At 39.8% G+C, this 16,037-nt stretch overlaps 2 protein-coding genes across 3 annotated transcripts; both read left to right on the forward strand.

The window, feature by feature from the left end:
• Positions 1–79: 79 nt before the first annotated feature.
• Positions 80–6,939, forward strand: LOC5508117 (anosmin-1). Its single transcript, XM_032376886.2, has 9 exons — positions 80–232; positions 1,293–1,325; positions 1,765–1,824; positions 2,659–2,743; positions 3,306–3,517; positions 3,889–4,114; positions 4,587–4,817; positions 5,192–5,308; positions 5,531–6,939. Exons 1-9 carry the CDS (start codon positions 128–130, stop codon positions 5,632–5,634), a joined length of 1,173 nt encoding a protein of 390 aa, XP_032232777.2. The 5' UTR covers positions 80–127; the 3' UTR covers positions 5,635–6,939.
• Positions 6,940–8,621: 1,682 nt separating this feature from the next.
• LOC5508130 (neuronal acetylcholine receptor subunit alpha-7) lies at positions 8,622–15,992 on the forward strand. 2 transcript variants are annotated; one of them, XM_032376871.2, is made up of 10 exons: positions 8,622–8,943; positions 9,501–9,655; positions 10,041–10,085; positions 10,667–10,779; positions 12,348–12,583; positions 13,071–13,383; positions 13,535–13,646; positions 14,385–14,484; positions 15,021–15,159; positions 15,672–15,992. In XM_032376871.2, exons 1-10 carry the CDS (start codon positions 8,901–8,903, stop codon positions 15,781–15,783), a joined length of 1,368 nt encoding a protein of 455 aa, XP_032232762.2. In that variant the 5' UTR covers positions 8,622–8,900; the 3' UTR covers positions 15,784–15,992. The 2 variants fall into 2 exon arrangements, 1 of the variants encoding a protein (XP_032232762.2); XR_004294896.2 differs by lacking the exon at positions 14,385–14,484.
• The last annotated feature ends 45 nt before the right edge of the window (positions 15,993–16,037 follow it).

Below are 16,037 nucleotides of genomic sequence, written 5' to 3' on the forward strand. Positions count from 1 at the left end.
CAATGCTTTGATGAAGTGGTATATTCTCCTTGGCAGTTGGCAAATTTTTTTGACAACGCCTCTGTGCATTTTTCGCACGTGGTCGCGTGGCTCGTTTTGCATTCTGCTGGTCGTTCTATTCACCGCGATGGCGGGCTGGTTGAGATTTTTATTGTTATTATCCACAATCGCGTTCCAAAGTGCCGGGTATGCAATATATCGGGCAAAATGCAAGTCCAGGTGCTATCTTCAGGTAAGAAAAGCTTTTTGCAAAAATCATTCGGGACGTAAGCCAACAAATGGCGCACAGTTGAAAACAAAACATTCCGATGGAGACAAAAGCGTTTTTAAACGCCTTAGCTGGTCTTTTGGCTCCTATCATGGGCAAACACTACAGTAGTTGAGTAGTTGTCCGACCTGTCTTTTCTTTTTTGTATATTTATCAAAGCACTTCCAGACAAAACGACGCGAACTGGTGTACATACTGTTTTGTCGACCTCGCAAACAAGTACAAATTAGTAACACTTCAGTTTAAAATACATACTCGACACCAGCTAAATACCCTCTATAATAGCATTAAATCCTTTCTTTATTAGATATTTCGGTTTCAAGAGAAATTCTTTGCGGTTTTGAGTGAATATATGGGTTTTCGCTTACGCAGCAACTTTGAAAGTTCGCGTTGAAAGTTTGTCACACTTTGGAGTGTTCCACTCTGTTATCTGTGCACTGTTTATTTTACGATTCGAGTCTTTTAACATAACGGGATTTGACACTTTCAGGTGACAAAAACACCTCGAATTTCAATCGCTCTCCTGTTTTGCCAAACAAAACTAGAGATTTCACGCTATGACGGAACATGCCACGTTTTCCTGACAGCCGAACAAGAGCAGCGATGCATTCCGAACTTTTTTAATTTAAAATCAAAGCGTTGTTTATTCGCTAGATGCCCTCGCGTCTTTTTGGCGATTCAAATATTCCGATTATCGTTGCTTTATGCAAAATATCGTTTATGTTTTAAACGGTATGAATTTCGTGCGAATTTTTCGCGACGGGTACACCAATGAAAAATGTTACGGCTCGAAGCAAGAAAACACACCGCCGGCGTTCTTGAAATATTTAATTTATGAGGCTATGTATAGAATGTAAATGTTAAACTTTGTACTCTATTAAACATGGCTAATTCTTTTTATAATTACAACAAACCGCCGATTTGTACAATATTTCTGTGTAGTTCTGTATTCCATGCATTTCTGTGAAGTTCTTGTGTTATTTTAAGCCGTAAAAAACTCATGTTTGATTTTGTTTCTTTTCAGCAACAGCGCAGTGACAAAAATTTCTTATTATCTGTAAGTTCTAACCAAGTTTTTCACAAAATACAGTCAATACATCTCGAGGGTATAACTGCTGGTTGGGGTTAGAAGTTTAGAAAACCCCTAATTTTATAAATATATTAAGATGAAGAAGGACAATAAAAAAAACAAATGGGTAACCCTTTTTCAGGCAAATAAATGAATACAAAAAGCCCAAATAGTCGTGTTCGTGAACCAGAAGAATGAATACAATACACCAAAAACTAGAATTCGACTCTTCCAAATTTTCGTATTTAATAAGACTTCTTCAGATGGGACAGGGAAAAGCGAAAAGTTTTTTTGGTTATAATTTTCGTCTTAGGGTACAAGCCTTCCGTTAATTGTTTTTGCTTGAAGGGAAAAGCCAAACTGTAACTGTCTCCCTTTTGGCTATAATAATAGGTAATATTCTTATTATATCTGTTTCTTGTTTTAGTGCTTGAAGCCATGTGAGGACAAAAATTTCGAAAAGATAAAGAAATGTCCAGCATATTGTGTAAGTACATATTGGCATATCTTCATAACAAGTGCACATATTAAGTTGTCTTATAGTGATAAATAACAGGGCAAGCGTGTACCCAGGATTTCCCGAGTAGCATGCAAAATCATAGGTATCATACGGGAAAAGGATTTAATGATCCTTTAATAAGAAATGACCCAATTTTGTGGCCAAGGAGGGGTACATTTGCACCCCTATACACCTGCTAGGGGGTACAGGTGCCACACCTAGCAGTTGTAGTCGCAGAGGGGGCTGGAATATGATTAGCTGCTATATTTTGTCAATGTTCAATGATCATCATATGCTGCCCATAGCTGCCAAAGCTCATGCACGTAGTTTGCTTGTTCTTTATACATGGTATGCATACCGTATCAACTTTCTTTCATTCAATACACAGCTGGAGTGGGCCTTTAAATACCAGACATGATTGGCACAGCCACGTCCCTACTGGTTATTTCCTTATAAATTTTTTTGTTGACCTCGCAAATAAGTAAAAATTAGTAACACTTCAGTTTAAAATACATACTCGACACCAGCTAAATACCCTCTATAAAAGCATTAAATCCTTTCTTTATTAGATATTTGGCACAGCCACTTCCGTACTGGTTGTTTCCTTATAAATTGTTTTGTCGACAGCCACGTCCCTATTGGTTATTTCCTTATAAATTTTTTTGTCTACCTCAAAAATAAGTAAAAATTAGTAACACTTCAGTTTAAAATACATACTCGACACCGGCTAAATACTCTCTATAAAAGCATTAAATCCTATGCCCCTATTATCACAAACTTGTACACTCAGGCTCAAAATGACAACCTCTTCTTCTCTAACAGAGACAGTTGGAAGCTAACAAAGACTGGCTCGTAAACACTGCTTGTAGAGGCTCTTGTAAATTCCTCAAGGCTCTTTTCAATAATGGTAAGTTTTTTTATTGTGATGTAGTAGATTAAATCCTTCTTTTCCACATGGGTCATGGGCTTTTGATTTGAATATGTTAGTAAACTCTTTGCAGTGTTTCCCTTATTGTCTGGGTGAACATGATATTGTGGATGTTAAAAACCTTGTTTATTAATTATTTGTGTATTAAGATAAAAACCCTGTCTGTTGTATTCCATACATCCTTAAATTCAATTTACACATTATATTTGTGCACATGGATGTAGTATCTCCACAGCTGCTATTCCTAAGGGGTGCTTAATAATTTTTTTTTATTCTGTTATCTCGTAGTGTATAAAATTCAACCAATTGCTATTTCTAAGCGGGTGTTTTGTGAGGTTTTTTTTCTGATTTGGCCATCTCTTAGGGTTAAAAATTACTTAGACCACACCCAATTTGCTATCTCTTAGGGGTGAGAATTTCTGTTGACCACGCCCAAAGTGCCATCTCTTAGGGTTGAAATCAGTCTCCCCTCCTCCCAGGTTTTTTCCACACCCATCATAAAAAGGCAATTGAGCAAGACTTCTTCTATTATTGTTTCTAGGCAAACCCAGTATTTCAAATCCAGCCAATCTTCAGCCTCCAACAGTAGTAAAAGCCTTTTACACTAGAACCAAGAACATGCGGTCTCTCACAGTGAGTTGGAACATCTCTGCCCCAGAGTCTAAAGACGGGTGGGTCTATGTGGTGCAGCAGCGGACCGCAAGGCAGCACGAGCTGCCACAGCAGATGGGCAAATGGGTTCCCCTTACACAGGTGAGCTGAGAACTCTAAGCAATATGAAACATAAATTTGTTTTATTTACTAAAGGAAGGTTTTGTTATACCTCTTTCTATAATTCTACCCAATGTCTTTATATAACTTCAAAGACTATAAATTGCTCTACAAACATTTTGTTGAAAGTCCTTCCAAACAAAACCCTATCTAGTTATTAATATGTTTTAAATTTGGTGGTGAAATAACATGCAAGCCACCCATTGGGCTCTTAGTTAGGCCAAACAGCATGCCTATAAAATAAAAAATGAAGTTCCACACACAGAACTTCTCTTTTATCTGTCTATTTTATCAATCTTTGATCACTGCTCAAAACATGAGTGTTTTTTTTATATATATATATATTATTACAGACACGTTCCCAGCAACTAAAGATTCCAGACCCAGGCTCCGCCCTGTGGTGCCAGTTCCGAGTGGCTGTTGTGCAACAAGACAGCAGTAGTAATTTCACCACAAGTACCTTGACCTTCATCCCACCTGAGCGCCCTGGACCAGTGCGTGATTTTAGAGTCACTGGAAAACATATCCTGAAAAATAAGGCTCAAATAAGCATTGCTTGGAGAAAGCCGGAAAATTCTGGTAAAATAAAGAATTTTTTCCCTGAACTCATCTATTTTTGCTGTAGAATTCTTGCCACCTAGTGATCTGTCAATGTGCTAATTGTCTCTGTTGTATTGTTATCCATCCCAAAGTTCTGTTTGTCTGCAGTTATATGTCTGTGTCTGCTTTGTGTCTGTCTTTAACCACATATATACCATCTGTCTCTCTATTTTGGTCTCCCTGAATCTTTGCTATGTCTACCTATGGTCTAGTCTGTCCAAATTTCCATCTTCCTGTCCATGCATTTGTCAATCTATCTCAGTTTATTCTCTTTGGTCTATCATTCTGCCTTTCTGGGCCAGGTTCCTAGAAAGCAGGTTAATGCTAACCCGGGAATGGTATTTATCCCTAGGTTAGTGCTAAACCTGCTTTCTAGGAACTGGCCCCTGATCATCATTTGTATTCCCATCTGTGTCTGTCTGATTGTACTAAATATCCCTTCTTTTCACAGACTTACCAGTCTCCAAATACCGGGTATATTGGAGCAAGAGGCTTGATACTAATAGCACGGATTGGCAACATTTGCGGGAGCATCGTGGGCGAGTGCCTGCCACCAGGCACAAGGCCATAATCCACGGCCTAGAGCTCAACACGACGTACCACATAGCTATCCAGGCTATATCTAGATACCAGGGCAAGAGGCTGAAGGGACCCACGATGGAGTTGTACACTAGAACTCTTGGTGAGTGCATTTTCTCTGAATCTTACAAGAAAGGTTGTGCAAGCAGGGGGGTTGTAGTTTTATGTGAGAGATTTTTGACACATCTTTGATGGATATTGAGAGACTAAAAGCATGAAAAGAGGGTTGTATTTGAGGTCAGGGCCAGCGCGGTAGGCCCAAATGTAGGGGGAGGGGGTGGGGGATTGTGGTTTCGAGGGGTGGGGGCATGGGTTTGACATAGAGTACCGCTAAAAATGAATTTAAAAAGATATGAACCCGCATATTTAAATGAAACACGAAAAGTTACGTGTATCATTTGGAGAGTATGAATTGAAGGTTTCAAACTAAATGTAACTGTTGAGGAATACTCACAAATATGCCTTCACCACCATCAGATAAATTGCCGATTAAATCAAAAAAACACAAGCAGCATCCAATGTCAACGATGTCAAGCACCGGGCGTCCTCCTGGTCTCATTCTAAACAACCACACCCTTGATGCACCCATAAACAGTAAGTCGTTCATTCGTTTCAATTTGAAAATCGAGTTTTTTGTTGTGCGGAGCGAACAGCTGGCCTCATTTTTTTTGCCTATCTTTTGGTCTTTTGTTTTTCAGTTTTTCTAATTTTGAAGCTTGCTCCCCTTTCAAAGAGTCTGATGATCCGTCCCCTACTTATAGTTGTTTAAATATAGTTTTCTGTTTCTAAAATATTGGGTGAAATTATTTTTTTCAGGAACAAATGTCTTCGCACAAAATTCAAAAAGTGGTGGACCTCCCAGAACTCAGGGCTGGAGCTTTTTGCTGTTTCTGCTGCTACTTCTGGCTTATGGTTGTTAGTGTTATTATGTTGTGAGTCTAATTACGTTCTACTGAATTGCGGTCAATACAGGCAGGACGGCTGACCACGTCGCGTTTATATTTATAGTTGCTTTGATGAGCTAAGAGAATAAGTTTTCAGCAACGCTTGAACCCAAGCAAAATCTCCAAATTAATTATGTTCGTTATTCAATAATTTATTTTTCAAGGAAATGTTCATAACTATTTACAAAATGTTCTGAAGTTATATATTTTTATCGCTATTTTTATAATGCAAAAATACGTTACGTTTTATAAAGACAATGAATTTTCAATTGCAAAGCGCATGGGTAAGCCCATGTTTGCCATCGATGGTCTACGGGATGTTGATTGGGCAGTGAAGTCTTCGGAAGACAATTATATGACCGCTAACCTCGATTAAACAGCGTCAACATCGTCCAACATTGCTGGTAAACAGTGCGCGAATATATCGTGTTACGCTCGTTTGTAAAAAGCTGCTTAGAGAGTCTCTGCCATCCGCCATTTTGTCATTCTTGCAAATTATCAAGAGTGAGAAAGCATTTATTTTCCCAGGTTTTTTTGGGAGAAGTATTGATATATTTTCGATTGAATTTCTTAAATGAATATTAAAATTTCGTTGTTGATGTTAATATATTAAACTGTTGAATGAAGACAATACAAAGGTGAGGCTGACAAAAACTCTTTAACGTCGTGAACATCGCGCAGCATCATGTAATAAATCGTCATAATGAGGGCAGAAATGCGTCCCAAAATAGAAATCATCCTCCCCGCGTTTCGATACAAGAAAAAATAGAGTAAATGAACTGCGCGAAAAACACGTAGGGTGTTCATGGCCCACCAGTGTTTGCTTGCAAAATTTGAATGGAACTGCGAGGAGATTCGCCAGCGATGTTGGACTTTGTTGGCTCTGTTTGAATGAGGCTTTATAATATTGTTACTCGCCCCGGTCAAAGTGATGTTTGAATGGGGCTTTCTTTATAACGCCTCAGTCAAGGTGGGTGAAAATGCTGGCATTTTCAGAATGAAACTTGCATCAAAAGTTATCAAAAATTTATTTCCGTTGTGTTTATAGTAATGTTTATAGCGTCTAAAAAGCTGGTCGCTTATTTTCTATCGTTACAAAATCATATGAAGATGTATAACTCTATGAAAAATAATTAGATTAAAACAAGTTTTTTGTAAATGTGAGGAATATTCACTTCTTTCAGTTTGGAAAGCAATGGATGGGTCTTTAGTTTTTACAAAATCACATGAAGATGTATAACTCTATGAAAAATGATTAGGTTAAAACAAGTTTTTTGTAAATGTGAGGAATAGTCATTTCTTTCAGTTTGGAAAGCAATGGATGGGTCTTTAGTTGTGCCGGGGGGAATTGGGCATAAAGTAATAGATAGGTCTTTGGTTGTGTGGCGGGGGCATAAAGTAATAGATGGGTCTTTAGTTGTGTGGGTGGGGGGGGGGGGGGCATGCTCTTCGGATTGGTAGTGGAGTTAAACAAGTGATAAATGTGTAAGACTTCGGGGCGAAGAACTAATCACCCAAATGTTTACGGAGTTTTAACAATTATAAGCTTTTTAGAAATAAGAAAAATATCAAACTCTCGGAGTAAAACCCCGTATTCAAATAAGGTTGTTCTATGTGTAGTTAACCGCAGTGCTTCATAGATATCACGTAAATAAAAAAAAAAATCCAGGTTTCAAAAGCTGTATAATTCTTGTTTACATTTTTTATGAATATTCACATAGCTTCAAAGCCTCGGTCGATACGGCAAAGCCTCAGTTTAGCTGTTTATACAATACCCATTAACCACCGCGGGCTACGACAGATTCTCAAATGCAACCTTTTCTGTAAGGTGGCGCGCTGAGTTCCCTATATTAGACTCATTTTCGGCTCGATTTTCGTGAATTTTTCAGATTTTATTAATACATCTATGCTTTGTCAGATCCCGCATGATTCACACTTGTTTGAAATCAAATTATATTTTTTCATGCAAAGTAAATGGAAGCATTTTTTTTATATTAAAATAAAACTTCAAACTTCGCGATTGAAGTAAGCGTTCTCACAGAATAGAGATATCTGTACGAAATGCACAACCCGGGATCTCAGTTCCGCTCGTGCAACCTTGTCACATGTGAAAGAAACAAGGCAGCTATCGTCGATTACCATGTGTGACACTAGCGTGGGCTTCGTTTAAAGCGCGTTCAGATACTCAACTTTTGATTCTAATTTCTCATAAACGCAGGTTCGACATACAACTACATCAAGCAAGTACTTTCGGTAAGGCCTATTTTACCAATAGCGTCGGGTAATAGTTTGGAAGATGAGCGGGTTGCGCTAAAATGTTGAAAAGGAAACATTCTTTAGTTTTAACAAAAATACTCTCGAATTGACTATCTGAAATTTATTCTTGTGCAACACTGGTCCTCTTGCCCCTCTCACACAAGTTGCCTTAGGGTTTGGACTTAGCAGGGGGCGTAAATTCGGGGATGGATCTTTGTAGGCAAGAGTGCATTTATTTTTTCAAAGATTGCGAGGACAATTTTGGCGTAAAATAAAGATTCATTAATCGCGAAGTTTGACAGGTCAGTTTTAAGCCAAAAATTCGTGTGCTTTAAGTTGGAGTATTGTTAGGTGTTACTGTAGATTTAGAAAATAATTATTTTAATATAAAAATATTGCTTCCTTTTAACTTGCATGACAAAAAATAATTTGATTTCCAAGAAGAGTGAATCTAGCGGAATCTGATAAAGCATAGATGTATTAATAAAATTTAAATTTACGAAAATCGCGTTGAAAATAAGTCTTCTGTAGGGAACATAGTATATAAGCTTTTTAGCCAAAACAACCTCGGCGCGACACCTTAAATAGGTTTGACAAAAGGTTGTCATCAACTGGCTTCGCAACTGCGCGACAAGCCCGCATGTAAGCATGGGTAAAAACTACTGGAGCGCTTAGCTGCATATATTAGCCACTGCATAACTTCAGACTTGGACACGCTTCAGTGGTTTTTATCCATGCTTACATGCGGGCTTGTCGCGTAGTCGCAAAGACGGTTGATGACAACCTTTCGTCGAACGACTGTATACTGCGACTTCAGTCACGTTTCGATTCTAGATTTTGTCTTTACTTCCCCTTCCCCCTATCAAATATCTTTGTATCATTTGTGAGACTTAAAGTTTTCTGCACATTTCTTTTCTGCATATGGGATCCAATGTTGCCACCCTCAATCGCTTCATTAAAATTCAAGTGGTTTTTTTAAGCTCGATATGGCATCTGGAAGGCAAGCTACTCTGCTCTTCATTTTATCAGGTATTTTATACGCATTCTAAATAATCATGACAATATTTTGGAACGCCTTAACCTAAAAAGGTATTGTCCAAAGAAATTCAAAAAATTAATTACATCGATGAGCTATTAACTTTTTGCGTATCCACCACTTTCACTCTAATTGTATTACCTCTCTCCGAGAGAATCAGTTTTTATATAAGCACAAGATGTATAGCATTAATGGTAGATTCTCAGGATGTAAAATAGAAATCAAAACAAGAAAAATCCTATTCTGGCCACTTTGTTTCCCAAATTCCGCCGCGTTTATCCTTATCCAATTCCCGGGTAAGACAACTTGCGTTTTTTAGGCCTAGAAAAAAGGCAGGCGCGTACACAGGGTGGTGGTGCAGGGTGTGCGCGCATCACCCCCCCCCCCCCCCCCTCTTGGCGGCCAAAAAGTGGGTCATTTCTTATTAAGGAATCTTCAAATACTAGGCTTTTTCCATATGATATCTATGGGGGGAGGCTTCAAAAAAGTTAAAAAAATACGTAAGACAGGCTCAACCGAAGCCCCCCTTATCAGTCTTTTTTTTGCCAAGGCGCAGTATTGTGCTCGTGCCAGTCCCTCGACATGGAAAAGAAGCTGGTGACAGACCTGCTGGCTGGTTACCATGACTCCCAGAGACCAGCGCTGGATAATAATGGGCCAACGGTTATCAACTTTACTATCAGATTACAACAGATTTACGAACTGGTGAGTTTATGTGGAGTAGCTTCCTAAGCGTTATACGCCATTGATAAAAAAAAAAATAAAATAAAAAATAAGCGTACGCAAAGAAAGAAAACAAAATCGTTTGAGATGTACCGTAAATGAAATTCTTGCTAGGTCGTTCATATAACTGTGACAGAGTGTTATATAGGTCTTTTCGTACAACTCACCTTTTTTGCTACTACTACTGCTCCCCCCTAACAGATCCATACTCTAAAAAGAGGGGGTTAGACAATCTAAACAGCTAGACGATCATGGAACGTGAATGCAGTAAAGTAATCGATCACAATGCAAGTGGCGGTGGATAGCCACCCAATTCTCCGCCTTTGCCCTTATCATCACTTTAACGAATCTTTTCTCTGTTTATTAGAACGGTCAGTTGCAAAAAATGGTGTCAAGTGTATGGATCGAACAGGTATAGAGAGCAAAGTGCTGGTTAACTTTTGTTAAAGCCGCATTGTCACCAGTTTACTTCCGGAGGTCCGACGGAAACCTCAACCGTTAAAAGAATCTATTATAATCCGAGATATATAACAGGCCATCCGTTCTAAATTATCAATCACAACCTCAAAGAAACTTCCAATAGACACACTGCTTTCAATATTTTGAAATATTTTTCGCGTTTTCCGTAAAAAATCATCGGAGATTAGTTGCGTAATCGACCGGAAGTAAACTGGTGACAATGCGGCTTCAACACTGCTCAGGGGCGTGGCCAAGATTGGCTTAAGGAGGGGGGAGGAGAGGCGGGGGTGAGGGGATGGCTAGAATTTGCTGAGAGGCTGGGGGTGTGGTTAGAATTGGCTGAAACGATAGGGGGGTTGGTTGAAGAGGCAGGGGGGGGGGGGGGTAGCATTGGCTGAAGAACCAAGGGAAGGGTTGGCTTAAGAGGCGCACGGATTTTTTTTAGGATTGGCTAAACAGGCAGGGGGTATAACAAGCAAGTGCTTAGCGTATTTTTTTAATCGTTCTTGAATCTTAATTCGTTTCTCTGAGCAGGCCTGGTGGGACCACAAACTGCAATGGGATCAATCCAAATATGGTGGCATAAAAGAGGTAGTGCTGCCAGAGAGGGGCGTCATTTGGGTCCCGGATGTTGTCCTTCTGAACAAGTGAGTGTTCACTTCTATAATTTAATTAGATAGCGTTAAACACAATCAAATATCAAAGCTTTTATTGTTGCTCACCAGAAGAGTCCCGGCCCATAAAAAATAAAAATGACCTTTTGAAACTGAAGGTTGTTTCCCTTTGTTGAAGCGTTGTAGTTACTAAATAAGAGGGCAGGCCCGTACCCAGGGGGGGTGCAGGGGGTGCGATCGCACCCCCAACAACGGCCGAAGGTCCACTTTCGGTTCTCAATAGACGTGCTATTTGTAGACAAAACTATAAATCATAAGCTAGATCACTCTGGTATGTAGTCAAATCTGAAAGTAAACGTCCCGTGGAGATACTGCAAAGGCATAAAAAATCCCTCTTTGTTCTTTATGGGGGTGGTCAGATTTTTAGCAGAGAAACCCCCCTCCCCCAAGGAAAAATTAAGACAGAAAGACAGACATTTTATTTGGAATCGTATACAACGTCCTTGTATATTGATCCAAATAATATTAAAGATAAAAAAAAGACAAATAATATTACACCTATTTTCAAATGTATGCGGAATCCCGGGTTTCCAATTCAGATTGTCATTCGACATAACCACTCGACAAAGCTTTAAAGAAGGCTTTTAAGAAGCATTAATTTATGAACTTAGCGATTTTTGTTGCACTGTGACGTTACTGCCAGAATCATTAATAAAAAATGAAAAACACTTTCAATTTCTTCTATGGTTTAAGTCAATTCTTCCCGCTTCCCTTTATGCAAAGGGAAAGGAAATCAGTACCTTATAGGGCCACGAATATCGGCTAATTTCAATTGCTAAACAATGATTGCTTATTCTCAATTTGGTTAAAGATATTGGATGGCTGTGATTGACAACCTGCCTCAGATAATCTTAAATAATTTATCTAGATTTAAATTTCCTTTACGTTCTTAATTTATTACTTTGTCCTTGTTTATGTCGTTCTTAATGGAAATCTACCAAGTTCAGCCCTAACCGCGTTAGTTGAACAAAATTTAGAGACTCCGAGGAGCCGCTTGCAGAATTTGACGTGTACTATTTCCATAGGTTCTTTTTCACATTTATCTTTTTCTGTACCCCATACCTCACTACCATAGAGAAGAATCGGAGATTCCGCACTCCCTCCCCCCCCCCCCCCCCTAAAGAAAAATCCTGGGTACGGGCCTGGAGGGACACCATAACGGAAAAAGGGAAGGTTTTCCCGTTTGGCAGAGACATACACATGAATAGAATTTTGGGATATCATAAGGGCAAAATTAACTTTTCCCGTTTGCCGAACTTCGGACACTATTTATTTGAAAATGGACGGCAGTATTTGAGTACTGTTTTGACCCATGCACCTGTCTCAAGGTTGCATCACAAATCAATGTGTCGTAACGCGCAATGCTTCATGGGTATCAAAATACGGGAGCAAATAGATGCAACGATCCAGGCGTGTCCTTGTTTACTCCTCTCTTCCACATGGCTTCTAGATTTTGTCGTTTGTCCATTGCAACGCGGGCTACGAAACATAGCTTTTCAAGTACGATGGGCTTACACTTTTTTTATGTGGTCTGTGTTCAGTGCTGAAAAGAGCTCAATGGGAAAACCTGTAAACGAGGGCAACCCCGTCCTCGTTGAAAGTAATGGTGTGGTCCGCTGGCTCGCTCCTGTTGTACTGAAAAGCAGGTGTAAGATGGACGTTCGCAGCTATCCATTTGATGAGCAGTACTGCGGGCTCAAGTTTGCGTCTTGGACGGGCAGTCAGTCGGAATTACGCTTAGACGCCATGGATAATGATGTCCGGCAAAATTACTCTGGTAAGAAACCTTCCTTCAACTACCAAAATGCAGCGCGCGCATTTTTTAGCTTGCACCAAGCGAAGCGCGCGTTGCATGACGGTATTTGAGGTAGGTTTCCATGGTGAGTGCGCGCGCATGCTTATAGCTGGAATGGCCTATTGGTATTTTCCTATATATAACAGCAGCAGCAACTGAATTACTATATATAATTGAGACGTTGGGCAAATACCTAATTAAACCGAAAAAATAAACAGCAATAAGCCAAAAGTGACAATAAACTAGCAATTACAACAAAATCAAAAACAACGACAACAATAACGGCATCATTGAATTACGTTCAAACTTACAAATCAGCGGGAACAACAGTCACTGAGACAATAAATGCAAAATCATTTTAGAAGCGAGAAAGGAGAAGACAAAGCAGTGAGTTCAGCTTTCCAGCTGCGATAAGATACAGGACCTTTGCAGCCCTGAAGGGGCTTAACAGCTCAATATCTCTTTACAGAAAGTTCGGAGTGGGACCTCCTCCAGACCTATACACTGCGGTCCTCGGCCAAAGCCACCCACTCCTCCCCTGAGAAAAAATCCGCCATCCGTTACGTCATCCGCATCAAGCGTCACGTGTTCTACTACATTGTGTACCTGCTGGCGCCATGTCTGCTGACGTCACTGCTGGCGATTCTACTCTTCACCCTACCCCCTGAGAGTGGTGAGCGCATGGTGGTGGGCGTCACCCTTCTACTGTCACTCACCGTCTTTTTTCTATTGGCTGCAAAACACATTCCGCAGACTTCGGAGGCAGTCCCTTTGATAGGAAAGTAAGTAAAAGGAACAAATGATTTTGAAGTAAATTGATGTGCTCATATATATCATCTTTCTAAAGAGATTTTGCCCTTGCTTTTCGCCTGTTAATTCTTGGTAGGAGTATAAAACGTGGTTATTTTAACGTCATTTTGACCCTGTTGCCAGGTATTATTCATTGGTGATTGCTGAAGTCTCGAGCGGCCTTTTTTTAACGTGCTGGGTGCTAAGATTCCATCACTACAACACCTCACTTGGACCGCTGCCCCTCTGGATAAGGGTGAGGAGTAAAATTCTAACAACTCTGCAAGTATAGCCAGCTCATATTTGGGGTAGTTCGGAAATGGTTTGTGTTCAAACTATTCATGTGGAAGTCCTGTGGCATGGCACAGGAGAAGCACTGGGTCGGGAACTTCGATCTTCGCGCGCTCGAAAACATTTTTTCAAATAAACAGATTAGGGCTATTCGCCTCATTTTGTGATCGAAGCCTGAAGAATCCGCTTTGTTGTTTGGGGTCTCTGGTCCAGCCTCATAAAGTAAAAGTATGATTCAGTAGAACTTCGAGCAGCCCACGGCTAAAATAGTGTTCCAAGATTTCATGATTCCATGAAAGTGTTCCAAATTTCCATGATTGTACATAGCTATATATAGGCTGTAGCTTCCGATATACAGTAACGATTCGGATCTGGAGGAGGGGGGAGAGGGGGTTGCTTATTGGGGAGGGGGCGCTAATTTCAATTTGGCGGAAAATTTCAGTTTCTGAATCGATTGAGGACAAAATTTATTTGCGATAAACTGAAACGACAGTACGGCATATAGAAGTTGAAGAAATAATAAGTAGCAGCGAGTTGGAATGTGATAATGTCAATGCGAGCTATATGAGGTTTTCATAAGTTTTCTAATTTTTCCTGTACTTTAAAAAAAGGCCTTTGTGTTTATACAAAGCCTGTGGTAAAAATAGCTGACTATAATGGCACTATATATATTATTCTCAACCTTGCATACTTTTCTTTTCAGATTTACGTTCTCGGTCATATTGCCAGCATTATATTGTATTCTGTTCCTGACAAATACAAGATCGGCGGACGTGCCGACAGACCGAAAGACTCAGAAAATGGTACAATCATCCAACTAAAACAGTAATCTACCGTACACCCATCAAGGGAAACAATCATTAAAATCTATTCTCTTTCGCAGGCACCTTGAGTGTTTTTTTTTTTTTTTTTTTTACTTTTTAGTATTTTTATGAATTGGGCTTCTTTTGGTAATTCATGGAAGAGAGGTTGAACCGGAACCCCTTTCTACCTCCCAGACCCCCCGCTCTTTTTGTATCACGCCACAGGAAACCCGCAATCTATAAATGCCCTTCTTCCCAATAAAGGCCAAAACCATACGCAACTAATCATAAAACGAATAAACAAAATAGCCGACCGGCCTATCAACCTGCTAACAAGCCACTAAAGTTACAACCAAACCACATACACACCTAACAACAATAAAACAACCAATAAACAAATTAGCCGACCGGCCAAACCATCAACCAGTCAAATAAACCATAGTATAGAACCAAACAGCTAACCATTTAACTGGCCAGATTGTCTGTCTGCCAGCCTGTCAGACAAAATTGAGCATGGCCTTTAATTTTGATTTCAGCTATTGACAGTGGGCAGGAGGGGTCTGACCTTCCCAGGGGCCATAGCGGGCTTGGCCTTATGGCCCAGCGAGTACTGAGGAAACAAGAAAACGATGCTGTGCAAGAGGAATGGAAACTAGCGGCCCTCGTCGTTAACAGGTCATTAACAAGAGCTATAGTTTAGAATCGACAACCGGAGTCAAAGAACGAGACCCGCTGATAGTGATACCCGTTTATAGGCCTCTCGGGTAATGGTTTTTCAAAAATTCGTTCAAATTGAAACCCACTTAGAAGCCCCTTCAAAAAGTGCGGTCGATCTGATCTTTGGCGAACATAATCACCAAGGGTTCCAGTTTGCAAATTCTGAAATAAAAGAGTGGTTTGCAACTACGGTATTTTTAAATACTGTAGATTTTGTACCAAACCCCAAAACTGCGATTTCATTTGCAGGTGCGTCGCGCCTCGCCGATTATTTATATCTTATTATTATTTGTGAATTTTTCAAACTAGAAGCATTGGTGATTATGTTCGCCCGTGATCAGATCGATCGCACGCTTTAAAAATGGGTTTCAATTTGAACGAATTTTTTAAAACAATTACCAGCGAGAAGCCTTAAATTTTGATTAATGACAAGGTCATCTATAATATCTTATCTTCCTGTCTTACCTCAGGTTGTTTTTGATCGTCTATGTCCTCACGGCCATATTTACACTGCTTGGGATTTGTCTGAACATTCCTGGACTTCTTGGCCCTCGACAAGCACCTCCCGTGGCGGATCCCTAAAGGGCCAACATCACCAATTGCGCATGCGTCAGCTTGAGCATGGATTCTTTTTATTTCCTTATCGCATTTACCATATTAAAAGGTTATCATATATTTCTTTTAAAGAATGTCGATCACCCTCTCCTTTGTTATTTTTTATCATTGAAAAAAAAAATGATGTAAAAATACTACGGTATTCGCAAGGAACCTTTTAAATTACAGTCTACTAATATGGTCTGACATCATATTGACAATATTTGATTGAAAATATTTCG

The sequence above is a fragment of the Nematostella vectensis genome, chromosome 11 (genome assembly GCF_932526225.1).
Source record: "Nematostella vectensis chromosome 11, jaNemVect1.1, whole genome shotgun sequence".
Classification (NCBI taxonomy): domain Eukaryota; kingdom Metazoa; phylum Cnidaria; class Anthozoa; order Actiniaria; family Edwardsiidae; genus Nematostella; species Nematostella vectensis.

Excerpts from the sequence above, each read along its gene's own strand:
- LOC5508117 (XM_032376886.2), top strand. The coding sequence starts at position 128 with ATGGCGGGCTGGTTGAGATTTTTATTGTTATTATCCACAATCGCGTTC. Across the intron at positions 4,115-4,586 it reads GAGAAAGCCGGAAAATTCTG|ACTTACCAGTCTCCAAATAC; the intron begins GTAAAATAAAGA and ends TTCTTTTCACAG. Across the intron at positions 4,818-5,191 it reads GTTGTACACTAGAACTCTTG|ATAAATTGCCGATTAAATCA; the intron begins GTGAGTGCATTT and ends CACCACCATCAG.
- LOC5508130 (XM_032376871.2), top strand. The coding sequence starts at position 8,901 with ATGGCATCTGGAAGGCAAGCTACTCTGCTCTTCATTTTATCAG. Across the intron at positions 10,780-12,347 it reads GATGTTGTCCTTCTGAACAA|TGCTGAAAAGAGCTCAATGG; the intron begins GTGAGTGTTCAC and ends GTCTGTGTTCAG. Across the intron at positions 13,647-14,384 it reads CGCTGCCCCTCTGGATAAGG|ATTTACGTTCTCGGTCATAT; the intron begins GTGAGGAGTAAA and ends TTTTCTTTTCAG.